The 25,970-nt window shown below is 43.6% G+C and overlaps 1 protein-coding gene across 1 annotated transcript in view; it reads right to left on the bottom strand.

Annotated features, from left to right (window-relative positions):
• The window catches only part of Dock2 (dedicator of cytokinesis 2), a 411,802-nt gene that overhangs the window by 353,545 nt on the left and 32,287 nt on the right, over positions 1–25,970 (bottom strand). Inside the window, exons 3-6 of the mRNA XM_052194849.1 lie at positions 11,720–11,760; positions 10,627–10,682; positions 9,260–9,356; positions 5,022–5,170 (exon numbers count right to left, since the gene is read on the bottom strand). Coding sequence (XP_052050809.1) covers positions 5,022–5,170; positions 9,260–9,356; positions 10,627–10,682; positions 11,720–11,760 — 343 coding nt within the window. The remainder of the gene's footprint in view (positions 1–5,021; positions 5,171–9,259; positions 9,357–10,626; positions 10,683–11,719; positions 11,761–25,970) is intronic.

Genomic DNA, 25,970 nt, shown 5'->3' with positions numbered 1-25,970 from the left:
ACAGCTGGTCCCACACCCACCACCACTGCCACCAACAACAACCCTGAAAAGCATATTCTACTACTCTTCCTATCTTACAGATTTAAAAGAGACTAAGAAGAGGGAGCCAGTTCACTTTTCAAAACCACTGTATTGATATAAACTACCATAGCACCCCTGCCTATTCTTTGAACCCCTATTGTAAACTCTTAGGAGCCTGTATGGGGTGGGCTGGGAGGAGGGGCAGGTTTGCAGGTTGGCAGGTTGGAACTTGAAGCTCTTCTGGCACTTGATGCTGGCTGAAGCGTCAATCATCCATGCTTAGAAGGAAGGGGAGGAGAGCCGGAAGTTCAGAGAGGGCCGAGAGTCATCTTACTGGGCTCCATTACGAAGAACCAGCCTTTAGAAAGGACATCAAGGGCAAATGAAGGAGATTGCATCTGCACTCTTACTTAAGAAGCGAATTTGGAAGTGTGTCTCCTATCTCGTCCAAATACAAACGGAAGGAAGCCAAGGATCACCAGTTTGTCGACATTCATTACGAAATTAACTTCCAGCTAGATGTGACTCATACCATTGCATGGGCCATGCTGCCTAGATAGTGATGCCAAGGGGGATGAAGGCACTCAGCTAATGCTGAGGAGAGGCTCATGTGACCTCAGAAAAGATGGAGCAGAGCCGAGGCATAATTTAGCCACAAGATCTCTCTAGCTCTTCCCCTCGAAATTGATCAAAGTGGATTCAGTTCTGAAAGGAATGAATAAAACATCCTCCCAGGTCCAGCTGTCTTGGGACTTTGAGAAGTCATTTGACAATCCCTCGTCGCTGGGACATGGAAGAGCTTGCCCACTATTCTTGCTTGGAACCTGAGAGCAGGTGAGGCTGTCTTTCAAGTGGATACTGCTATCCTGAGCCAGCATTATTCATTGTGGGGACTGAAAAGGTTTGATGTGTTTTCTCCTCAGGAAGGAGCCCCTTTGCTCTTTGTGGTTCAAGAAAGCAGTACTACAGATCTGAGAAGAGGTAAGGCAGGAAACTCCGTACCGCATACCTATTTTTAAAAGAAGAAGAATAAAGGAAAAACAGAGCTGGATTTTCCCAAGCTCACTATCAGACTCCGAACACATGCAAGCTTTTCTGCTGGGCACTCAAGGCTTCTTCCTAGGACTCTGCCTTCCCCACTCATCTCCTGGACTGTCACTCCGACTTTCTCTTAACCACTTGCACTAATCAGACCCCTTGGGTGCTGTGACCAGATACTTTAGGGAGCCAGCTTTAAGAGAGGAGGGAATTGCTTTGGCTCACCAGTTCAAAGGTGTCACCCCACCATGCTGGAGAATGACAGTGGAGCAGTGCAGTCCACAGCATGGTGGCCATGAAGGAGAGAAAGGAGGATGCAGCCGGGGGGGCCAGAGTGGCTCCTAAGGGCACATCCCCTAGAGACCTACTTGCCCTCAGCACTTCCTATTAATGCCATTATACTATGAATCTGTCAAGTAACTTAAATATGCAGAGCCCTCAAGATCCCTGGTAACACCTTCCCACACACACCTGGATTAGTGTATTAGTAATCCCCTAGGCATTTAGTAATCCCATTGATGGTCAGGATTGACCTTTGCAACACTTTACCTAGTTTCCTAGTCAGCTTTAATTGTCAACCTGGAGTCATCAGTTGAGGAACAGCCTGGAACAGGTTAGCCTATAGCAGTCATTCTCAACACATGGGTAGAAACCCCCACAGGGGTTATAGACCAGATATTTACATTGTGACTCATAACACTAGCAAACTTAGAGTTCCAAGGTAGCGATGAAGTAATTTTAAGGTTGGGGATCACCACAATATGAGGAGCTGTGTTAAAGGGTGGCAGCCTTAGCAAAGTTGAGAACCATTGGCCTATGTGCATATCTGTGAGAAACTGTCTTGATTACTAATTGATGTAGGAGGCTGCAGACCGCTGTGGGCAGCATCCTTCCCAGACAGGCGGTTCTGGGCTGCATAAGAACGCCAGATAAGCATGAGTCTATGAGTGAGTGAGTCAGAAAGCAGAATTCCTCTAGGATTTCTGCTTCAGGCTCCTGTTTGAATCTTAGCTTCTCACAATGACAGACTATGCCCTGAAAGGGTGAGCCACATAGGTCCATTCCCATTCCAAGTTGCTTTCAGTCAGAGAGAAATCCAGAACATCCGGGAACTCCTGCTGGCCTTGTTAGCCATCTGCTCTACGTCCTCAGGCCCTCGCCCATTCGTTCTCCTCTCTCGATAGGGATGTCTTCTTACCCACAGTGTCTCCTTGCTTCTCTGCCTCCCTACCTGTGCCATACAGACTCTTGGAGGCAGAAGAGCACAGCTCTTAAGCACGTGGACTCTGGTAATTATACTCTCTGGCTCTGTTTTGGCCAAGGCACCTAAATCACCCCTTGAGCCTCAGTTTCCTTATCGGAGGAATGGTGATAGTATCCGCCTTATAAACTCATTGTAATGCTGAGCTGAGCTATGTGGGAAGGGGCTAAAGTATGCCGGCCATATAGAGAGCACCCAGGGTTACCATCAGTGCTCTGTGCCCACTTACTTCCTATTGTTGTTTCTGGTTTCCATGGAGGCTGTATCATACATTGCACATCTCTGTACCCAAAGACACTACCCTACATACAATGGAAGTCTGATATCTGAACAACGGGACGGAGAGACTCTTATCACATTTCCAAGACTCAGTTCTGCCTGCTCTAGCGTTCTTTTGGTAGCCTTGAGATTCTGTCCAGATGCTGGCCTCCTCGATGCAAGAAAGCCATCTTTCCTATACAAGAGCCATGAGTCCAGGGTACTACTGCAATAGTAAACAGCCCAGCTCCCTCTCACTTTCAGCAGAAGCAGCAGATGAGGGAAGCAAGAAGCCAAGAGCTCCTTAGGTTAGGGTCACGGTCCCCATGGTGGGACACCTTTTAATTCCACAAACGGAATGGATGAAATGGAAGACAGTGGGATGGGTTAGAGGCTGTTACAGAGGGGAGCCTAGTTTAGGGTGATCTTTCTGCCTCTTCTCTCTCTCATTATCACGCACCCCCCATTCATTCGGTTACCACTCGTGGAGTAGCCACTGTGGGAGATCTCCCCCAGCGCAGAGTCAGGGAGATGACTCATATAGTCAAGGTTTAGAGAGGCTCTAGATGTGAGGAAAGGCAGGTCAGAGGGGATGATGGCTATTCCAGGTGCGCAGGGGCCGCAGGAACACCTACCATAGCCGGGTGGTCAGCAAGAGAAATAAGGAGGCCTTACTACAAGTGACAGCCATTTCTACCACCCTACACCTTCCCAGGAGACCCACTGAGGAACTATCATCGGAAGAGTATTCTGAAAAGCAGAAAACACCCCCAATTCTCATACGCTTGGTCTTCAACTGAAGACACCAGCCCAGCCACGGCAGAAGCAGCTGCATGGCAACCTATCACTGCGGGAGGACACTCCATGGAAACAGATTTGGATACACTTCCGGGATGCCATGGGGGTACCGACAGCAGGATGAGACTCTGGGATAGGAAACAGGTGGACTCCAGCCTCAGTTCACTGCACTGGAGCCCCTTCCTGGTGAGAATGATGAAGGCTGGAGAGCCTGACTACCAAGTAACCTCATCCTATGCTCTAGAGGGTTCCTTCCCCTCAGGCTTAGGGTTCAGCTCCCCTCTCTGCAGGCTATGACCTCTCCTGAACCCTGGTGCTCACTTTTCAACAGAAAACCTATCATCCTCCAAAGTTCACGGGCTATCTCCTCCACAGAGCTTCCCCTAGCTTCCATCTTCAAATCTATGAACAGCATTCTTGCTTCTTGCTTCCTAAGCTATCAAACTGATGACAGTAGACAAACTCATAACATACTCCTAACTGGACTGGATGGCTGCCCCTGGTAGCCCTTCACGGATGGGGACTTGCATTTTTGCAGGACCCACACCTAATAGAAAATTAATCCAATTATAATTGCTTCACACATTTATGCTGGAATAAATGAAACTATACACAGGACATTCAAAAAACTGAAAAGGGGAGGACTTTATAGTTCTCTGATACAGCCTAAGTCTATATCCTGGGGAGGGGTGCCATTTCTAGCTATATAACTCTGAATAATTAACTTCACTCCCTTAGGAAAAAAGAGGTATTTTATTTTTAATTGTGTGTGTGCACGCATGCTTGAGTGCAGATCCCCTCAGTGTCCAGAAGGAGGGTTGGATCTCCTAGAACTGGAGTTACAAGCACTTGTAAGTTACCGTGCATGTGCTGGGAATTGAACTGGCACCCTGTGGGAGAGCAATGGTCACTCTTAACTCTGGAGACATTGCTCCAGCCCCACCCTCATGTCTTTAACAGCCTCGGTTCCCCCATCCAACATGAAGAATAAAATGGGGGTAATAAAACTACACATCCTACCGAGTTATTAAAAAAATTAAGTGAAGCAATGCCTGGGAGAAACTCAGCACAAAGCCTGGTGCTTAATAAACTCCGTCCCAGTCTTAGTCCTAACACCGTTACTGTTATTAGCTTGCCTCAGCAGTTGGTTTCGTTTCCTTCCTTACACCAGAGCATTCAAATCTCAACCTGTTCTTGCTTCTCTTTTTATTTGGTAAACATTTTTGTAACTGTGTGAGTTTGCTGGAGGCATGTGGCTTGGATAACTTCAAATGGGGGAAGGGACACTAAATCTCACACCGGGACTTAAAGGAGAGATTTAAGAATGCAGAGGTAAAGAGGCATCAAGCTGAATGCGATCTTGTCTGCGCTCTCCTGTCCCTCACAAGTAGGTTAAATAGTGTCTTAATTCTGTGCAGTAGCTAGTGATAGCCACTGCACACTCAAGCCTCCACTCTGCTTGTGTGTCCCTGGGCCCCAGGGTGCAATCACAAAGACACACAGGCAGGGCTAAGGTAGCAGCCTTCTCCCAAATAGAAAGTGGCAAACTCCAGAGTCTAAAAAATGAAAGCAGGCTTCTCCAAGAGAGAAAAGGAAGAAGGAGAGGCTGGGGGGAGGGAAGTCGATTTTCAGAGGCATGAGGTACTTGTTGCCGTAGTCGATCTTCGACGTGACTTTCTGTTTCAGTTCCTTCAGTTCATCCTTGGGTAGCGTGCCTGAGAGGAGCTGGGAACGCCATTCCATCAGGTCGTACATCATGGACTGCACTTGGAGGAAGCGTTCCTTCTTGCTGGCCTACGAGATGGAAGTAACAGTGAATGCCTACCCACACCAAAGGTACTTGGCAAGCTAGGCCGCTGTTGGGGGAAAGCTATCTGACCTCTCTCCCAGCCTTGGCCAGCTGCAAAGGGTCAGAATTGGTGCTCAGCCGCCAATATAGTCCTTCCCCTCTGGTCACTGGAATTTCCCCAAAGCAAAAATATTCTCAATCACATCTTGGTTTAAAAACAAAAATAAAATCTAGCAGCCAGGCCTGGAACATGACTCAGCAAGTAATAATAACACTTGCTGGTCTTCTAAATGACCCGGGTTCTATTCCCAACACCCACATAATGGCTCCTAGCCAGATGCATCTCCAGTTCCAGGGGATCTGACCCCCTCTTCTGGCCTCTGCAGGAATAGACAAGCTTGTAGTACACAGACATAGAAGCCAAACAGTCATACACATAAAATAAAAACAGAAAATAAACCCAACAGCCAAAAGTTGATACCCAATAAAGCCAGTCCATTTTGCAAATATTTCCTTCCTTCAGTAAATAAAGTAACTAAAGACACAGAGAAAGAAAAGTTTTCTGACTTATATCCAGGAAAGGTATTAAAGCCTGACTACAAAATGTCATGTATTGAATGCTTGGTCCTTCCTAATGGCTCTTCTTTGGAAGGTGGATCACTGGCCCCATGCCCCACCCTCTGTGTCCTGTCCATCATGATGTAGACAGCTCCTCTCCTCCTTGTGTCCCTACTGCCGTGAGGTCATGCCAAAGTATGGAACTAGAATCAATGGCTGAAGCCATGGATCAAAGCAAACCTCCCTACTCTTAAGTCATCTCTCTCAGGTATTTGGTCAAGGTGGGGGTGGGGAGAATTTCCAACACAAGTAGGCTTGGTGTACATGGACACCTGTTATAATGAAAGCAACAGAGCTTGTGCCCTTTAAGACCAGGACCGCTTCTCTCATAGAAGGGGCTACTGTTAGGACATCGTTCCCCAAGACATGGTTTCTGTAGGATGCAGAATATGTGGGCAGGTATATAATAATGTCGTTACCCTAACCCACCATGTGATCCTCATTTTCTTTCCATCCTGTTTAACAGGAAAAGAAAATCATAGTTTCTTCTTACATATGTATTATGGTGTGTATTTCTATATTATATGATGGGTGTGTGGGTATATGAATACAGGCACATCTGTACCATTGTAAATATGAAGAGGACAGAGGAAAACCTCCTTTCCTCTCCTCTCCTTGGGAGTCTCTTGTCTTTTCTGCTGTGTATGCCAGGCTGGCCGGTCTGTTGGCATACAGGGTTTGTCTTGTCTCTGCCTCCTGTCTCTCATCTGGAGGACTGGAATTGCAGATGGTCACACTGCCCATGTGACTTTTACACAAGGTCTGAGAATTCAAACCCGGATCCTCTTGCTTGCCCAGCAAGCACTTTTCCTTGCTGGCTGAACTAACTCCCCAGCTCAGTTCATTTCTGATCAAGAGCAAGAAGGTTAAGGGCTCAGGACCTTTTGACAGGTCCTGTTAACTATCACCTAATAACAGTGTTGGGTCTCTGGTTTCTTCCCATATTGTCTTTGCTTCTTGTCCTTTTGCTGGGATAAAAAGTACCCTGACAACAAGCAACTCAAGGGAGGGAGGAGCTATTCCTGCTCATAGTTTAAAGTGTAGTCCATCATGATAGGAAAGCTAAGATAGGTAGCAGAGCTCAAAGCAGCTGGTCACATCTCATGAACAGCAGGATAGCAGAGAGCAATGGGTGCATACTAGCGGCCAGCTCACGCTCTCCATGTTATGCGGTCCAGGGACCCCTGCCTAGGCAAGCATTCTGATACTCCTGGTCCGTCTTGTTTTTACTTCATTTATTCAGAAAATGATCTTCTAACTATGACAAAGTGCTTTCACCTCTCTCTTAGAAAAAATATTGTATTATAATGAAAAACATACATTTGGTCTTTTTCTCTGGCTGGGAACAGTGTTCATAAACCCCTTAAAACACATGCTGAGCTGTAGGGATGCCATTTGGTGGTTTTGAAAGAGCTTCTTTCATCTGTTGTTGGCTTTGTGCTAACATTGTAACTTCACTGGACCCCTGACAGCTTCAGGACAGGCTCTCATGACCAGAAACACCAGCCACAGAGTTGATTAGGGGCCGGGGTTTTCAGGCTTGCACTGAACTACCTCATCTCTCTAAGAGCAATGCATTGAAGTCTATGCACTGCAACTTTAATCAAGACTCTTGAGCAACAAGCTGGTGTCGCATCCCAGGTGCTCGGCATTCATGAACAGGCAAGGGCGGCTCAACTAGAGAAGACATGACTGCACCCCCTGACTCTTCCAGCAGACAGACCCTGCATCTATGCCCTTTATACTAAAGCTGCTGTCTTATGTATAGCACTCTCCTGAGATATGGGAAATTTTGATGAATTACAAAGGCTACGTAATTTTAATGAATTATGAATTAGAAGGCAGTCACCTAGGTGGGGAGAAGCAGTGAGGACCCTCAATTTGTAGCCAACTGCAACAGAAACACAAATGTCCTAGGGACCCTGGCTGTAACTAACATCTGAAGAGAGTCCTAGGCTAATTGAGGAGTCTGAGGCTAACTTCTAGGCAATCAGAGACTAATTGAATTGTCAGGCATGCACATGGCTAGGAGTGATCAGAAATGTGATATTGAGATGGCAGGGCATGCTAGGTCATTGTTCATACAGATTATCTACATGTACTAAAAAGGACATCAAATTTAGGTATTAAGCGTCCAATATGTGCTGTGCAGACAGGGCAAAAGTTGTAGACCCAATAACGAAAACCACTGACATTTGACTATTTCTATTTGTAGAGTAGACAGCATGGCTGGCTTGCTATAAAGTCATTTCTTGGAGGAAAATATCAGGTGTCCACAGTACATATGTAAAGATGTTCTAGGGAGAGTAGTGGAGCTGAACAAGGAATCATTCTAGCTGCAAGGATGGTGTTTGCTCCCCTGCGTGTGTAAATATGGTTTGAGTGACCCGCAAGGTTGCATGTGTTCTATCCAAGGTTTCATGTGCTAGATTTGTATCCCAATTGGGAGGAAATAGGGGTCAAATTTAACCCAACTGGGGTCTTTAGAGGGTAGGTTTTGGGAAAGTGATTAGAGGATTAGATAAGCTTTGCTAGGGTGGATCCCGGAACAGTGATGAGATAAACACACACGCACTTTCACTGTCCCTTGCTATGTTGCTATTCAGAGCCTCTCTCTGGAAATCTGCCATCAAGAATGGCTCTTGATAAGTCAGTGTGCCTCCGATACTGCATTAAAGTAATAAACAGCAGAAAAACACATACTCTAAATTCTACTAACAACTTTTGGGAATCTTAGAGAATTGGATGTGCTAATCACCTCCTGTTAGGAGAGTTCCACATAGGTGTCAATATTTACCATAGAAGGGCACCTACAGTCAGCGTGCACACATCAGCGGGTGTGCATAGAGCTGTAACAAACTTGAAGGAAGCCTCGGTTGACATTTTCCCTCTCAGCCTCGTGGTTTGCTGGGCTAATTGTTTTCATTAGGAGCTTTGATACATCAAAGGAGGATTTTAAATTAAAATTGCTTTGAAACAGAGAAAACACATAAAATGTGGTCTTTGGTTTTCTTTTTTCAGGGTCAAAGCTTCCTCACAGATCTGAAGACAATAGCCATTAGTTAATTAACATATGACAAGGGAATATTAAAGAATGTCAGCCACACACACACACACACACACACACACACCCTGAATCAAATCCCCTGAGAATATTAAAGAGGCAGGTTACCAAACCTGGAGGACTTATTTTATGAACAGATATTAAGGCACTTCCTATGCAAACCCAAGTTCAACAGCTTTTGCACCCATTTTAAGACACAAAGCTCCCACCCAACCTTATTGATTATAGCTGTCACTGCTAACTATATGGCTTCAAAGAAAGCACGTAACCTCTCTGGGTCTTAATGTCCTTATATGTCATAATATGTACTCCCTCTTTTCTCTCTCAAACCTCCACTGAAGGCTAAATGCCAATCACAAGCCTGGGTGAAAGCAGCAGGGTTCATCTGTCGTGGGAACAGGTCACATCTCACCACATAGAGCTGCTTCCAGATGCTTCCCCACTCCCAGAGCGTGGTTGTCACTTCCTGTGCCAGAGGGATTTCTGCAGGAATGATGTTCTCTATGTTCCTATTTAGGATGGGAGAGAGAAAGAGAGGTAGAACTGAGACCCAGGTGCAAAAGAAAGAAAGTTCTGGGAACTTTGCCCCAAGTTGCAACTATGGAGGGGGGCTTGTTGAGTCCTCACCAGCTGCAGTGGTTACAGACAATAGATGGGACCTCTCTCTAAATGTCCTCCTTCGGGGAGGGGCAGGGGGAGTGCTTATACTCACTATTCCAGTCAAATCTACTTTAATATGCTCCAAAGGCAGCTGCTAGTGAAAAGTCAGATTCTCTAACTGACTAATCCCCCCTCAAAATCAGATTCCAGCTAGAATTCATTTGAATTAGCTCCTCATAGAGAGAGACAACCCACACAGCAACTGAATGAACTGGGACCCACACATCTGCCATCTGAAAGCTTAGAAGGCCAAAGAGAGCTAGATCAAGGCAGCCATGAGTCAGGAGAGACCATCCTGGCAAATAACACAAGTGTGTGTGTGTGTGTGTGTGAGAGAGAGAGAGAGAGAGAGAGAGAGAGAGAGAGAGAGAGAGCCTCATTGAAGTTCCATGCCACCTGGCAGGAACTTGACATCGACCAATGTGGAGTTCCTCTCCCAGCCTTTGAGCAGGAACTCCTCTGTTAACCATAATCTCCTCCATCTAGGGTGGAGTGCTCAGACCAAGGTAAAGCCCATTGTTCTTCAAGGACCTGCAGTTTCCAGAGAAACTCCAGCTACCTGTGGAGCAACTGAACTGGTTCTGCTGAGAAGCTTCCAGCCTTTTGGGGAAGGGTTTTCCCCTGCCTATGTATTTGGAGTTCTTCATTAAACTTTGAGACCTTGAACAGTAATGCTGTCTTGGTCTTCATCTCTTTTTGCCGCCTTCCCATACATCCCCAGCTTCCCTTCCAGGTAACCCATTATAGTGTGTGTGTGTGTGTGTGTGTGTGTGTGTGTTGTCAAGAGTAGGGAGTGAATGTCCACACATGTGCTTTTCATGTAGAAGCCAATAGACTTAATGAGACTGCTCCTCAGGGGCAACTCCCTCCCTTTGCTTTTTGTGGCTTTAGTTTTGAGACAGACTCTTGCACTAGCCTGGATGCTGACAAGTAGGCTAGAGTAGGTGGCCAGAGAGCCCGAGGCAGCCAGCTGTCATGCCTGTCCTTAGCACTGGTGTTACACATATAGAGCATCACGCTCAGGTCTTTTCACGCGTGTTCTGAAGAAACTCAACTTGGATCATACTTGCAAAGGCAGGCACTTTACCAAATGAGTCCCTTCCCGGTCCCCAGAAATACCTTCTTTTCTCCACTGTCACTTCCTTGAGATGGATAAAGGACGTAGGGAAAATGCCCTGTAGGAAACATGATAAATAGAATGGAAGTCAAGTCCTAGAGAAATAACAGATTCCTTGTCCTCCCCGTTTCCTTCCCCCACTAAGCTACTGGCTTTTGAAGCCACCAAACTTTCAAGGACTAAACTGAGAGTTAAATGGAGCAGGTACAGATTCCAAATCCATGTGCATAGATCTTCCCGTTCTCCACCCTCAATCCCAAGGGAGAGTGCAGAACCACCATGGGTGCTTGTTTTCCTAAGTGGGCAAGAAGAGAGATCGGTAGAAAGGGGCCTGAGCCCTTCATTTGCTGAGAGAGACAAGCTCACCTCTCTCCTTCCTGGCCACCTCCAGGGAATTAACATCCCTGAAGGGAACTTGGGAGAGCCCTAGATCTGAAGCAAGTCCTTGGTTCTACTCAAATGTCTGAGATGTCGGAATCTCTCCTCCCTGGATTTAAGTCCCTGTCCTCTGAGAGGGCAGGGCAGGCTTGTGCCTCCTTAAACATCATGGAAGATGCTTCATAACCAGATGAGAAGGGAACCTGATCAATTGCTTGGAAATTTCTCCCTGAAGTCAAGCAGTAGGCACGAGGGGAGCGCGTGACCACTTTGCTGCCCACCAGCTGAGAAAATGAAAGAAAGCAAGTGCCCACTGTAGTGGAGATGACATGGCAGAGTGACTCTGTCATCTGGAAGGACACCTAGGCCTGTCCGTCCATGTTATACAGGGAGATGAGTGAAGGCTTACACAGTGCTGGAGGAAGGAGCAGAGGCCAGCTTCAACTAGAAAGTGCACCGTTCCCGGGGGCCCTGGGGAGGGGAACTCATATGCCAATGGTGTATCAGCAAAGGATGTGGAGAGAAGAGGGTACCAGAGCAGCCTTAAAGTATGGGGATAGAGAAGGGATGTGCAGATTGGTGGAGGGTGGGGGTTGGGGGGAGTGGTGAGGGCTCACTTTGCTGAAGAACAATGAAGGGAAAGAATTGCCCAAGAGAAGCATCAGGGCCAGGTGAAGGCATCCTGTGTCATCCCAGATGAAAATAAAGTGACCTTACCTGTGACATTTTATGCTTTATGAGGTACCCTCTGTACCAATCTGCAAAGAGAAAACAGAAGTAAAGGTCTTTCACATTTTTCTGCATCTTTTGCTAACTTGGTCTGCTCTGCTTTTGTCTGTTTATTCTCTCCCAGCAAAGAAATGTTTGCAATCTGCTTTAGACCTGCCAGACAGGACAGACCCAGAATCTCACAGTATGACATACTGGTTGCTGTCATCTCAAAGCAACATCTTCAGGTACAGGGTTTTATTCACATACTGATGTAAATCCCCTTCTCCTTTTGAGAAATAAGGTGCCTTGGTAAAGCCTCCAGCACACTGGGCCACATGGTCTCAAGTCCTTTGGAGGGAGGCCTCAGCATCATCATGCAGACAGATGTCACAAACCTACAGTCCCAGGTGTCCCTTTCTCATTTACCTGCCTGTGGCCCTTCGCATGTTTGTAAGTCCTGCCGTAGGCATGAAAAGGTTCAGGGACCTGGGCGGTCGATCATCTTAAAATAATATGGACAATTCTAGCAGCAACAAATACTTTTTCTGAAGTTTGTCACTACCAAACAGATACATTCATGAATAGAGGGACAGGAATTTTAAAGCCCCTCCTCCAACTCACAGGACTTTAAAAAAAAAAAAAGCTCAATTAACAGAAATCCAAATGACTTGGAGTCCTCTAACAAAGTGAGCATGAGTTCAGTGGCTGTAATGAGTCCACTGGCCTTTAAAATGATTGGAGTACAGCCACGTGGTGGCATTTGTCATCTTTGTAAATAAAAAGCACCTGCCAAGTGCCTCATTAACAGACCCTCATTATTGGGCTGACAGATTGTTGCCAGAATATATTCTCAGCAGATATATCCACACAAGTTGTTCCCCCTCCAGACCCCCACCTCAAAATAACTGAAATGCAAAGTCACCCTCCCAGTCATGACCAGCTTGAAGGTCAATGCCTAAAGGAAGTTTTGAAGCTGCTGTAATCCCTGGAGATCTTATTTTGAGTGACAGAAAGTGAGAGAGGAGAGAAAAAGACACAGAGAAAACAGAAGGGAAATTAGGGATGTTTGGGGAGGAAGGATCCGGAGCTTGGAATGAAAGCATCCTTCCAGGAGCTATTCTGCATTAAGCCTTTTCATCTTCTTGACAACCATATGGAGCAGAAATTGTCATTATTCCATTGTACAGCTGAGTACCCTACCCGAGACACAGAGATATTGAGCAATTTTCCCAGTCACTCAACTAGTGACATGTTTGGATGTAGAAGGAGCAGCCCCATTTCTGATCTTAGGGGAAGTTTGATGGTCAAGTAATTTGCTAGCTCCATGTCTGTTGTTGTGATAGAAATGCCTTGACCAAAAGAAATCTGGGGTGGGGGTATTCTGGTTCGCAATTCCAGAGGAAGTCAAACTGTTGGAAGTTAAAACTAGTCGCATCATAGCCACAGCCCAGGGCAGAGAGAAGTGAGCGCATGCGTGCTTCTTGGGTGTTTATGCTCATCTCCTTCTCTCCACTCTCACACAGCTCAAGATCCCCTGCCTTGGGAATGCTCCTGCCCAGGACCGTGTCTCCCAGCATCAACCAACTTAATTAAAGCAACCCCACAGGGCACCCAACATAGCAGCTCTTCATTGAGACTCCCTTCCCAGGTGGCTCTAGGTCAAGTCATGTTGACAAAGCTAATCCTCACATCTAATAGTTCATCATCTTATCAGAGGCACACACCCACACCCACACCCACACACACCCAGAGTAAATCTCCAAGCTACTTTGCAACTAAGGACTTCTGGGGTAGAAGCTCTTCTAGTTCACCTTCTAAGAAGTAGCACCTTCTACTTTTACTTGGCTCTAAGTATTTACCAATTGTGATGGAAGATTATTAACAGTGGACAAGAGGGTTTAATCCTTCCAAGTGTTTTCTGTACCCCAGACACATTGCTGAAGGCACTGATTTTGTTTTTTTCAAACTTTAAAATAGAGGGGCTGGGGGTTGTAGCTCAGTGGTAGAGCACTCACCTACCAAATTAAAGACTAAACTTTCTGACAATCCTGTTACTCCTTCAGTTTTGTAAATGAAAACAGAGAGGCACAGAGAAGAGGCAACTTGCTGGTTGTCACACAGCTTGACAAAGTAGTTTAAGCCAAAGTAGTTGACTCTTGAATTCTACTGTCCTCACTGTGGCACAATGACTTGTCCTGTGACTACCTACCAGTCATAGTCACTTTAGTCATATATATGTTTGTTCTTGTCACACTCACAGAAACCCTGTGAGCTAAGTATTTTTATTCCCGTTTCATTGATGGGATTGAAACATAAGTCAACTGTGTATTGAGTGGAGATCACACAAGTACAGCTTTAGTCCAAGTTGGTCAATTCAAAGCCAGAACCCTTAAAACTCCTCTGCCACTAGATGCAGAGAAAGAAGAAAGCCATGAGGAGAACACAGCCCTCACCAAACACCACATCTACCAACACCTTGATCTTGGATTTCCCTGCTCTAAAACAGAATTCCGTTTCTGCCACTTGACATGTAATATCTATGGTATTCTCTACAGCAGCCTGGATGCTAAGTCGCGTGCCCTGAGGGAAGATGAGCAAAGTGAAATTTCTTACAAGTCTTTCAGACAACTGTGAAATGCCAGCTATTCAAATTGTATTCCTTTCCTACAGCACAAATGTAACCCGAAATACACAAAAGGGAGAGAGGAAAGATTCCAAATCTCCCAGAACCATGAAAAAGAACCCTCTGTCTGCCATTTTTAGGTAGAGCTTGGTCATGTCACTTAAGCCTCAATGTTTTTATCTGAGAAAAGTAGCACCTCTCCTCAGAGGATTACCACAAGAACTATTTTTAAAACATCATTTATGGAGGCTGAAGAGATAGTTCTGCTCAGGAACAGCACCCACTGCTCTTGCAGAAGACCTGAGTTCAGTTCCTAACATGTTAAGGGATTCATAACACCCTATAACTCTGGCTTCAGGGGGACCAAGATCTCTGTCTTCTATGGGCACCTGAACTCAAGTATACATGCCCATCCAGACACACACATACACATAATTCCAAATAAATAAATAACACAATTAAAAAGAAATGTATCTAGTAAAGATATAAATCTTTGAACAGGAAGAAAGCATTGCAGTTTTAAGATAACCATCGCTTGCTTATGGATAAAAAGGAAAGATAGGACCATAGAAATAATCAGCTGTGAATTTCAATCACACCTGAGCTTTTGGAGAGTTTGAGGGGCTTTAGGGGGCTTTATTTCTTTTTTGAGACAGGGTTCCTCATTGTAGCCTTGCTGTTCCTGAACCCACTCTGTAGACCAAGTTGGCCTTGAACTCAGAGATCCACCTCTGCCTCCCAAATGCTAGTATTAAAGGCACAAGCCACCACTGCCCAACTAACATCTGAGTATTTCTAAGAAATATATGAAACAAGAATGTTACTATTTATCTAAGTGATGAGTACCCGAGAGTACTTTACTTTCCTCTGTAGTAATATCAATCAATAATATCTAATAATATCAAGATAAAATAGGAGTTATTTGATCAGACATTAAGAGTATGGGCTCTGATGAAAAGTCTCCTAAGAAGTAAAGGAAATGATGAATAAAATCAGATGGCAACTTGGAGACTGAAAAAAATCGCAAACTATTTGTCTAATGAGGCACATATACCAAAAATAATAAAGGAGTCATCTGACCTAGCAGTACAATGACAAACAATCCGTTTAAAACATAGAACATTTCTACAGAAAATATACAGAACTGCCAACAAGAATATGAAAAGTTCCTGGACATTATTAGTCATCGCAGTAATGTAAATTAAAACCACAATACACTGCCCTGTGTTTATTGAGAAGAATACTTTCAAACACTCAAGAGGTAATAAATGAATGCTAACAATGAAACAAAGTATACTGTTGTTAGGAAGTATACTGTTGGTACTCACCTCTATGAGTATAACTACTATGGATTTAAAAAAAGTCTGATGGTTACTAAAGACTTTAAAAATAGAACTTCCACATGACCATCAAGCTCTCTTGTAGGCATCTACCCAGAGGAAATGATATCATCAGCTCTTTAAGATGTCTGGGCTCTCATGTTCACAATAGTCTGCAGCTCTGTTCATAAAAGTTGAGATAAAAAAGCAAAGAAAGCATCAGTGAATGACCAAAGGAGCGGAGGTGTATCAAGCATGGTATCCAAGCAGAATACCACTCAGCCTTTGAAAAAGAGACTCTGCTAGCTGGCATAACCTAGATGGTGTGCTAAGTGAAATAAACACATACCAGAAAAGAAAAAACTGTATGATTTCATCCGCGTGTGGCATCTAAGAACAATAAAGAGCCAGGGGGTCAAGGAGTTGGCTCTGAGATGGTGTCTCCTCTTAACATCAGAAGTTAAATCCATACCGTCTCACCAACATGACAGCCCAAATGTGCGCCGAACAAGGATGACACCAACAGACTTACCCAATCAGACAAGAACAAGCCTCCACCTTACACAAAGAAGTACAGGCTAGGAGTATGAGGGTCGGTCTTCCCTGAGAAGAGCACACCAATCAGCCAGTGTCAAAGGATCAGTCAGAAATCATACACACAAGAAACATGAAATGAACTGTACAGGTTATATTCAGGAATATATACATGTATATACATATACATACACATACATATATGCATACAATAGCAACATTTTTAGTGAGAAAAGAGGCCACAGATTTGAAGAAGACTGGGGAGAGGATTATGGGAGATATAAAGAGAAGGGGAGATGTAATTAAGTTATAATCTCAAAAATAAAGAACTATGAAAGCTAAATATGTAGGGTTCGAAAACAACCCTATGGTGGTGGAGGGGAGTGGGATGTAGAGGAACTTCAAGATATAGGTCAGAAGATACAAAGCAGTAGATATGCAAGCTGAAGAAGTCAAGAAGGATATGTGCAGCAGGCAGACTCCAGTTCAGAAAACAATAAGGGGCTGGAGAGATGACTCAGTGGTTAAGAGCACTGACTGCTCTTCCAGAGGTCCTGAATCCCTAGCAACCACATGGCTCACAACCATCTGCAAGGGTGTCTGACGCCCTCTTCTGGTGTGTCTGAAAACAGTGATGTTTCACTCCCATACATAAAAGAAATAAAATCTAAAAGGAGGAGGATGAGAAAGGGAGGGAGGGAGAAAAGGAGGGAGCAAGGGACTGAGAGAGGAAGGGAGGGAGGCTACTATCATGCTGTAGTTCTCAGCTATAGATAATAAAATGTATGTATTTAAAATGTATGTATTTAAAATGTATGTATTTAAAAATGAGCTTGACTCAGAATGAAGATCTGAGTCCTGCTGTCTGAGTGACCATTGACAGTGACATAGGAAGTTGGCAGTGACATAGGAAGTTGACAAGTGACATAGGAAGTTGACAAGTGACATAGGAAGTTGACAAGTGACATAGGAAACTGGCAGTGACATAGGAAGCTGACAGTGACATAGGAAATTGACAGTGACATAGGAAGCTGACAGTGACATGGGAAGTTGACAGTGACATAGGAAGCTGACAGTGACATAGGAAGTTGACAAGTGACATAGGAAGTTGACAAGTGACATAGGAAGTTGACAGTGACATAGGAAGTTGACAAGTGACATAGGAAGTTGACAGTGACATAGGAAGTTGACAAGTGACTGTTCAATAGGAATAATCACAGCTGTCTTGTCAAATTTAAATTATGTGAAGTTTTCAGAGGGATCTATTTCCCTGTGCCTGCTATAAGTAAAATATTCAAAAAGTTAGTAGATACCATGTCCATTTTTGGACAATAATTAAACTAATATCATAATCCAACAAGTTAGAAGTGTTTTCTATTTTGTTTCCAGAACCTACAGACTTAGAATCTCATTCTTTTTATTGATGACTTTCAACGTATTTCCATAACAACAGAATAAATGAGACAACCCAGGCTCCCTGACATCCCAGCCCCACCCTCATTCAAAAAGCAGGAAAAGTGGGTTTCAACATTCAGAGAGTGGAGCAGCATCCTCCAAACAATAGAGTCCCTTTCACACCCAGCTGCTTCCTGCACAGGGCTGAACAAAGGAGAGTTCCTAGCAAAGTGGTGCTTTAAAAGATCCCCTGTGAAGAGCTCACAATGTCCCCATTGTTTGGGTCATGATCACCCTTGACAGGGTTGCTAGCACAGAAGGTGCTGTGGGCTCTGATGTGTCCCACTCTAAGATTCAAGCCTTCACCACCCACCAGCCCACTGTGTAGGCTCTTTGTGGCCCACACAGTCCTGCAGGCGAGGGCATCTGACAGCTCTGAAGAACTGCAGATGTTGCCAGGTGAGGAGAAGGCTGGCTCTCAGAATGGTGTCATGGCATACTCTGTGTAGAAAACAGTGCAATATCGCATTGCTTTATAACAATCCAAATCTCCCAGCAGCCTCTCTCCTCGCCCCCCCCCCCCAGGTCTTATGTTACTGGAAACTGAAGTCCAAACATTTTCTGGAGTCTTTGTCTAGAAGAGCCACCCTTCCCCCCTTTTCTGCTATAATAGACCCCACAGCCCTGACTTACACAAGTATCAGTAAACAATGAGGCTTTCCCTGCCATTCCAAGGCAGGCAGGGAATGATTAAGAATAGTGTCTACATACATCTCTGGGAATTCCTTATGAAGAAGATTCTAAATAAGTCCACCTACCTCAGAACTACTGTGGTCTAGGAGACAGCAAGATGTAGTGGAAAAGAACCAGCCTGCCTCCCTCTTTTTTTTTCTTTTTTCTTTTTTTTTATTCGATATTTTTTTTTATTTACATTTCAAATGATTTTCCCTTTTCTAGCCCCCCCACGCCCTGAAAGTCCCATAATCCCCCTTCTCTCCCCCTGTCCTCCCACCCACCCCTTCCCACTTCCCCGTTCTGGTTTTGCCTTATACTGCTTCACTGAGTCTTTCCAGAACAAGGGGCCACTCCTCCTTTCTTCTTGTACCTCATTTGATGTGTGGATTATGTTTTGGGCATTCCAGTTTTCTAGGTTAATATCCACTTATTAGTGAGTGCATACCATGATTCATCTTTTGAGTCTGGGTTACCTCACTTAGTATGATGTTCTCCAGCTCCATCCATTTGCCTAAGAATTTCATGAATTCATTGTTTCTAATGGCTGAATAGTACTCCATTGTGTATATATACCACATTTTTTTGCATCCACTCTTCTGTTGAGGGATACCTGGGTTCTTTCCAGCTTCTGGCAATTATGAATAGGGCTGCTATGAACATAGTGGAGCATGTATCCTTATTACATGCTGGGGAATCTTCTGGGTATATGCCCAGGAGTGGTATAGCAGGATCTTCTGGAAGTGGGGGCCTGCCTCCCTCTTAAGCTTACAAACTGTTTTATAATATAAACAAACCAGGTTCCTTCCTGCTTGTAATTAAACTTCTGTTCCTCAAGGATTGGGCTATGCCCCACAGGTAACTAACTACAAATGGTTCTGTACTGCCTGGTCCAAGAAACAGCAACCATGTCTGTTGCTTATAAGCATGGTACAACCTAATTTTGTTTCAAAAGGTTGTAAGATTGCCTGTTGCTATGACTACCTTGTTTTGCCCACCTTGCAACTAACGTGTCATGCTTACCCTCTGCTTCTGCAACCCTGCCTATTTTGCCCACCACATACCCCTGAACTGTAAAAGTCTTGTTGTCCTCACACCCAATGCTGACCTCTCCCCTGTAGGGGGAGACATGCCATGTACATGGATTTTAAAAGCTTGCTTTAATTAATTTGACCATGATGATTTGGGTCAGTGTCATTTTCCTCCCATTTGGGGGATTAACAGTGGCCCAGGCCTTCAATCCCAGTACTTAGAAGGCAAAGGCAGGGGCAGGCAGATCTCTGTGATCTCTGAGTTCAGGGCCAGCTTGATCTATAAAACCAGTTTCAAGCCAGCTACAAGCATATAGTGAGATTCTGTCTCAAAAAAAATGAAGAAAGAAAGAAAGGAAGGAAGGAAGGAAGGAAGGAAGGAAGGAAGGAAGGAAGGAAGGAAGGAAGAAAAGAAGACAGACAGACAGACAGTAGAGACAGAGGCATCTTGGTATCTTTGGAGGTAGGGAATTATTGTCTTAGCATACATAGGCATGGTGGGATACTTGTCAGAAGCATCATCACATGGGTATGTCATAGGCATCTGGTGCCTTAGTCTGCAGCTGCGTAGCTGCTGAGTTAATTCATCTGAGTGCTCAACTGAGTAAGGAAGACAGATAATAGGAAGAGAATACTCTATGTTACCGTTATTTAAACTGGGGAAAGGAAGGGAGGTGTGCATCATGCTGGACATGAGACTGGAGTCTTTGGACGTCACTAGAGAGATGTCAGCCCTTCTGAACTATATGAATTTGTATTATAACATGTTATCTTTATATTAAAACCCACTTGTATCTAAAGCCCCCAATCAGAGTTGTGTTTGCACCATTCATGCTTAGAGTACTTAGGACACAGCTATTTATGGCTCATGTTTCTAGAGATTCAAGGTCCCAAAGCATATTGCAGCCTCTGGCAAGGGTCCCCTTGGTACATCACATCAGCCTCTAAATCCCTCTATATCTGTGTGGTCTGTCTCCCGCTCTCCATAACGCTTCCAGAATTCACTCATGGATCCTCTACCCTAATGACTCTACTGCTAGAGGCCTTACCCGTATACATCACGGTTTAGTTTCCCCCCTCCTAATACCATCAGCACAACACTTTAGAGAGTGGAATTCAAAGCAGATAAATCCTACTTAAAACATCATGTGGTGCAAAGAAGGGGCTAATCTCATCCATTCTAGACACTAAAGAGTTGGCTTCCAATGACCAGGGGCCAGGGGGCATAGCTAGGTACACATACTGGCCTCCTCGGAGCTCTGCTGGCCGAGGGGAAAGAACACAAAAGATTGTTCTTGAGCCAAGCACAGTGCAACACTGCTTCTCTCTTCTCCCCTTTTTATCAGATAACAAGTCCAGGATGTGTGTAATCATAACTCTTCAGATGAGGAACCAATAGAACAATAGAACAGCAACAACAAAAACAATAGAACATACAATGTTCAAAGTGATCGTCACTCAGATTCCAACCACCCAAAGTTAAGCATCATTAACTTCTTACGATCTTTTAAAAATATTTTTTCTCTTGTAAATAGATATGTTGTAATAAATAAGTAAAAACTGATGAGAAGATTACAAATCAAAAAGGTTTTCTGCCACATTAAAATTAGACGTGTAAAACACAGGGCTATCCTGTGGGGAGGGGTGGTAAATTTATAATAACAGGCCTGAATCTACAGGAAGGCATTCCCTTCACTACCTACTTTCTGAACCAAGCTCATCCTCTCTGTCTTCAAAGGTCAAGGCTGGGGCATTTCTTAGCCGCCCTAGTCACCAAACTGTACACAATAAGATGCAACCCAGAAAAGAATATTGCCAAGGCACACAACACATTCCAGCAGGTCTTGTTCCTCTGTAGGAGCTCCTTTAAAAGTTGCTCTGAAATATGAAATACTAAATTACTCTCCTCAAAGAAAGGGTATTTATTCTCTTATTCTCTTAGTTTGCCTCTGTTTGGATGTATACATGTTCATACACAAATTTGTGTTTGTTTGTGTGAGGGCTGTTTATGAATAGCTGTATATTCATTCATGTGTGTGTCTTTGTTAGGAAATTATAGGTGTTTGTATGAATGTCATGCTTGTGTATGCTTGTGTGTGTGCGTACATGTGTGTGGCGTATGTTGTGTGTGCACGTGTCTGTATGTATATTTGTGTTGTGTGTGCACGTGTGTGTGTGTGTGTGTGTGTGTGTGTGTGTGTGTGTGTGTGTTTCATACATGCACAAGCGCCTCTGCACAGATCTGGATAGAAAGCTGGGGCTCCACTTCCCAGGAAGCTTTCTGTAGCTTATTCAGCAATGCAAAGGACTCTACCTATCCAGTGTCCTGATGTGAGGACTAAGGGCTTCTGTGCTCTCTGGGATAATGGACAGTCTCTAGTCAGTGGGAAGAACATGATGGTTTTTGGCTGTTGTGTCCCAGCAAATGCCTACCCCTTAGCATGTCTGTCTCCTACCTCCCTGTACTCCTTTCCAGGGCCTCATCCTTAGCCCTAACCCTAACCTAAACCCTAACCCTAACCCAAACCCTAACACTAACCCTAAGTATGGATTCTCTGGGGGATAGCACAGGACCTGTATTCTCAGGCCAGTCTCCTCTTCCTCTTTAATTCTGTCAGTCATAGGAAGCATACTCTGTGTCCTTTATAGGAGGAGTCATAGACTAGCCTGGCAGGAGAGAACTCTGGGAGTTTAGCTTGGCTATGCGCCATGGTAGAGTCTGTTGATCATCACTTACACATTAACAAACTCATTAAGTCATTATACACTAGATCTGCCCATACTTTTCAGTTGCCTGTCTAATGAGCTTAAGGCTATTAGTCTTTGAGGAAATATTAAAAGCCCCCCTTCTCACCTCCACCACCACCATCATGGATGGACCCAACTCAATATACACTTGGCTTCATGACCCAGGTGCCTTTGTGAGAGGAAAGAGCTGCCACTTTACCCAGCACAAAGCCCTAGCTTGAGCCCCTGCTCCACTGGGAGCTGCGTTTATAACACTACTGTGCAGCACAGCCTCACTCTTAGAGTCAGGAGGATAATTTACAGCACCCTCCTGAATCTTGATGATGCTTATTTTTCTTTACAATAGTGTACAGATTAATAAAAAACTACATCTAGAAAGATCCACAGGCCCAAAGCCCCCTGGTCCCCTGACTGTGGCAAACACAGAGCATAGCAAACATCAAATCAGCCACTTAGGCCTTTGTTATGAAACAAAGTATTATTCCTAAAATAATAAAGCACTTTTTTTCTTCAGTAAACTCTAATTACAGTCATTCCTCAAAATACTGGCAAGATTAGCTCCAGGATTGCCTGTAGACACCAAAGCTCACAGATGTTCAAGCATCACATATAAAATGGTGTCATGTCTGTATGTATATGGAAGTCCTCACATGTTTTAAATCATGTCTATGCACTTCTAATTCCTAACATGTGGCAATGTCATTTAAATAAAAATGGTGTTGCCCTTCTGGTCTGCACCTGCTTGGGGCCAGATCAGCCTCTCAATGTTGCACAGTCTACAAGGCTTCAAAGAGATCTGCTACAGCCAAGGCAACAGGTAGGATATCTGCCCAAACAATCACAGTAGGTGGGACCTCCCAGGTGCCCATGAATGCAGACTCCTCCCCTATATGTGCAAATGCCTTCTCTCTTTCAGTCTATACCTGCTTAAGGGCAGATCAGCCTGTCTCCCCATCTCTCTCAACACTGTGCAGTCTGTAGGACTCCCAAGAGACTTGCTGCAGCTAGGGACACAGATCACCCAAGAGATCAACTGCTAGACAGGCTCCAGACAGAGACACCCAAGCCAGCTAACACTAGAGGTAACCAGATGGTGAGAGGCAAGCACAAGACCATAAGCAACAGAAATCAATATACTTTGATACCATCAGAACCCAGCACTCCCACCACAGCAAGCCATAGATACTCCAGTACACCTGAAAATCATGATTCTGACCTAGAATCCCATCTCATGGAGATAATAGAGACATTTAAGGAGGATATAAATTACTCAAAGAAATAAAGGAAAACACAGTTCAAATAGGTTGAAGCCTTTAAAGAGCAAACAAATAAATCCCTTAAATAAATACAGGAAAACACAATCAGACAGGTGAAGGAATTGAACAAAGCAGTCCAAGACCTAAAAATGGAAGTAAAAACAATAAAGAAATCACAAATATAGGCAGTTCTGGAAATGAAAAACCTAGGAAAGAGCTACAGATGCAAGTGTCAGCAACAGAATATAACATATAAGAGAGAATCTCAGGTGTAAGAGATATCATAGAAGATATTGACACAACAGTCAAAGAAAATACAAAGCACAAAAATTCCTAACCCAAAACATCCAGTAAGTACAGGGCACAATGAAAAGACAAAACCTAAGAGTAATAGGAATAGAAGAGAGTGAAGACTCCCAGCTCAAAGGGCCAGAAAACATCTTCAACAAATCATAGAAGAAACCTTCCCCAGCCTAAAGAAAGAGATGGCCATAAAAGTACAAGAAGCCTATAGAACACCAAATATATTGGACCAGAAAAGAAAATTATTCCATCATATAATAATCAAAACACTAAATGCACAGAATATTAAAGCTATAAGGAAAAAAAGCCAAGTAACATATAAAGGCAGCCCTATCAGAATTACATCAGACTTCTCAACAGATACTCTAAAAGCCAAAGGATCCTGGACAGAGGTCATGCAGACCCTAAGATAACACAAATGCCAGCCCAGACTACTATATCCAGCAAAACTCTCAATCACTAGATAGAAAAAATAAATTATTCCAAGAAAAAACCAAATTTAAGCAATATATATCTACTAATCCAGCCCTACAGAGGATTCTAGAAAGAAAACTCCAACACAAGGAAAATATCTACACCAAAGGAAAAAAAAAAAACAAGAAATTATCTTACACCAACCCCAAAAGGAGAGAAACACACACACACACACACATACACACCTCCACCTCCAACAATAAACATAACAGGAACTAACAATCATATGTCTTTAATATTTCTCAAAATCAATGGACTCAATTCCCCAATAAAATGACATAAGCTAACAGACTAGACATGCAACCAAGATCCAGCATTTTGCTGCATTCAAGAAATACACCTCAACTACAAGAACAGAGACTACCTCAGAGCAAAACCTGGAAAAAAAAGGCTTCCAAGCAAATTGTTCCAAGAAACAAGCAGAAATTGTCATTCTAATATCCAATAAAATAGACGTTCAACCAACTGTTCAACCAAGGACATTTCATATTTATCAAAGGAAACATCCACCAAGATGAAATCTCAATTCTGAACACTATGCCGCAAATGCAAGCACAACCACATTTGTAAAAGATATGTTACTAAAGCTCAAACCACACACAGAACCTCATATAATAATAGTGGAAGACTTCAACACCCCACTCTCAGCAATGGGCAGGTCAATGGAACAGAAACTAAACAGAAACACAGTGAAGCTAATAGAAGTTATGAACCAAAGGAATTTAACAGATGTATACAGAAAATTTCACCCCAAAACAAAAGACTATACCTTCTTCTCAACACCTCATGGTACCTTCTCCAAAACTGACCATATAATCAACCACAAAACAAGCCTCAACAGATACAAGAAGATTGAAATAATTCTATGCATGCTACCAGATCACCACGGACTAAGGTTTGACTTCAATAACAACAAAAACAACAGAAAGTCCACATACCCATGGAAACTGAACAACTCTCAACTCAATGATAACTTGATCAGCAAGGAAATAAAAAACCTGAAGACTTTCAAAAATTCAATGAAAGCAGAGACACAGCATACCCAAACTTATGGAACACAATGAGAGCAGTGCTAAAAGCAAAAATCACAGCACAAAGTGCCCTCAAAGAAATTGGAGAGATCCTACATTAGCAACTTAACAGCACACTTGAAAGCCCCAGAACAAAGAGAAGCAAATACACAGGAAATGATCAAACTCAGGGTGGAAATCAACCAATCCAAAAGAGAACAGTCCAAAGAATCAACAAAACCAAACGCGGTTCTTTGAGAAAATCAACAAGACAGATAAACCCATGACTAAGGGTTTATCTATCTTGTTGATAAATAAAGGACACAGAGATAGTATTCAAACTGACAAAATCAATAATGAAAAGGGAGCCATAACAACAGAAACTGATGAAATTCAAAAACTCATCAGATCAAACTACAAAAGCCTTTACTCAACAAAACTGGAAAATCTAGATGAATTGATGACTTTTTAGGCACATATCATGTACCAAAGTCAAATAGAGAGCAGGTAAACTACCTAAACAGTCCAATATCCCCTAAGGAAATAGAAGAAATCATTTTAAAAAACCTTCCAACCAAAAAAAAAAAAAAAAAAAAAGGCCAGAGCCAGATGGCTTTAGTGCAGAATTCTACCAGACCTTCAAAGAACAGATAATACCAACACTCTTCACATTATTACATGCAATAGAAATAGAAGGAACACTACCCATCTCGTTCTATGAAGCCATAGTTACTCTGATACCTAAACCACACAACAACAAAGAAAGAATATTTCAGACCAATTTCACTAATGAATATAGATGCAAAAATACTCAATAGGATTCTTGCAAACT

Source organism: Apodemus sylvaticus, chromosome 10, assembly GCF_947179515.1.
Source record: "Apodemus sylvaticus chromosome 10, mApoSyl1.1, whole genome shotgun sequence".
Lineage (NCBI taxonomy): Eukaryota > Metazoa > Chordata > Mammalia > Rodentia > Muridae > Apodemus > Apodemus sylvaticus.
Note: the sequence above shows the minus strand (reverse complement) of the source record. Positions and strands in the feature narration are given on the sequence as shown.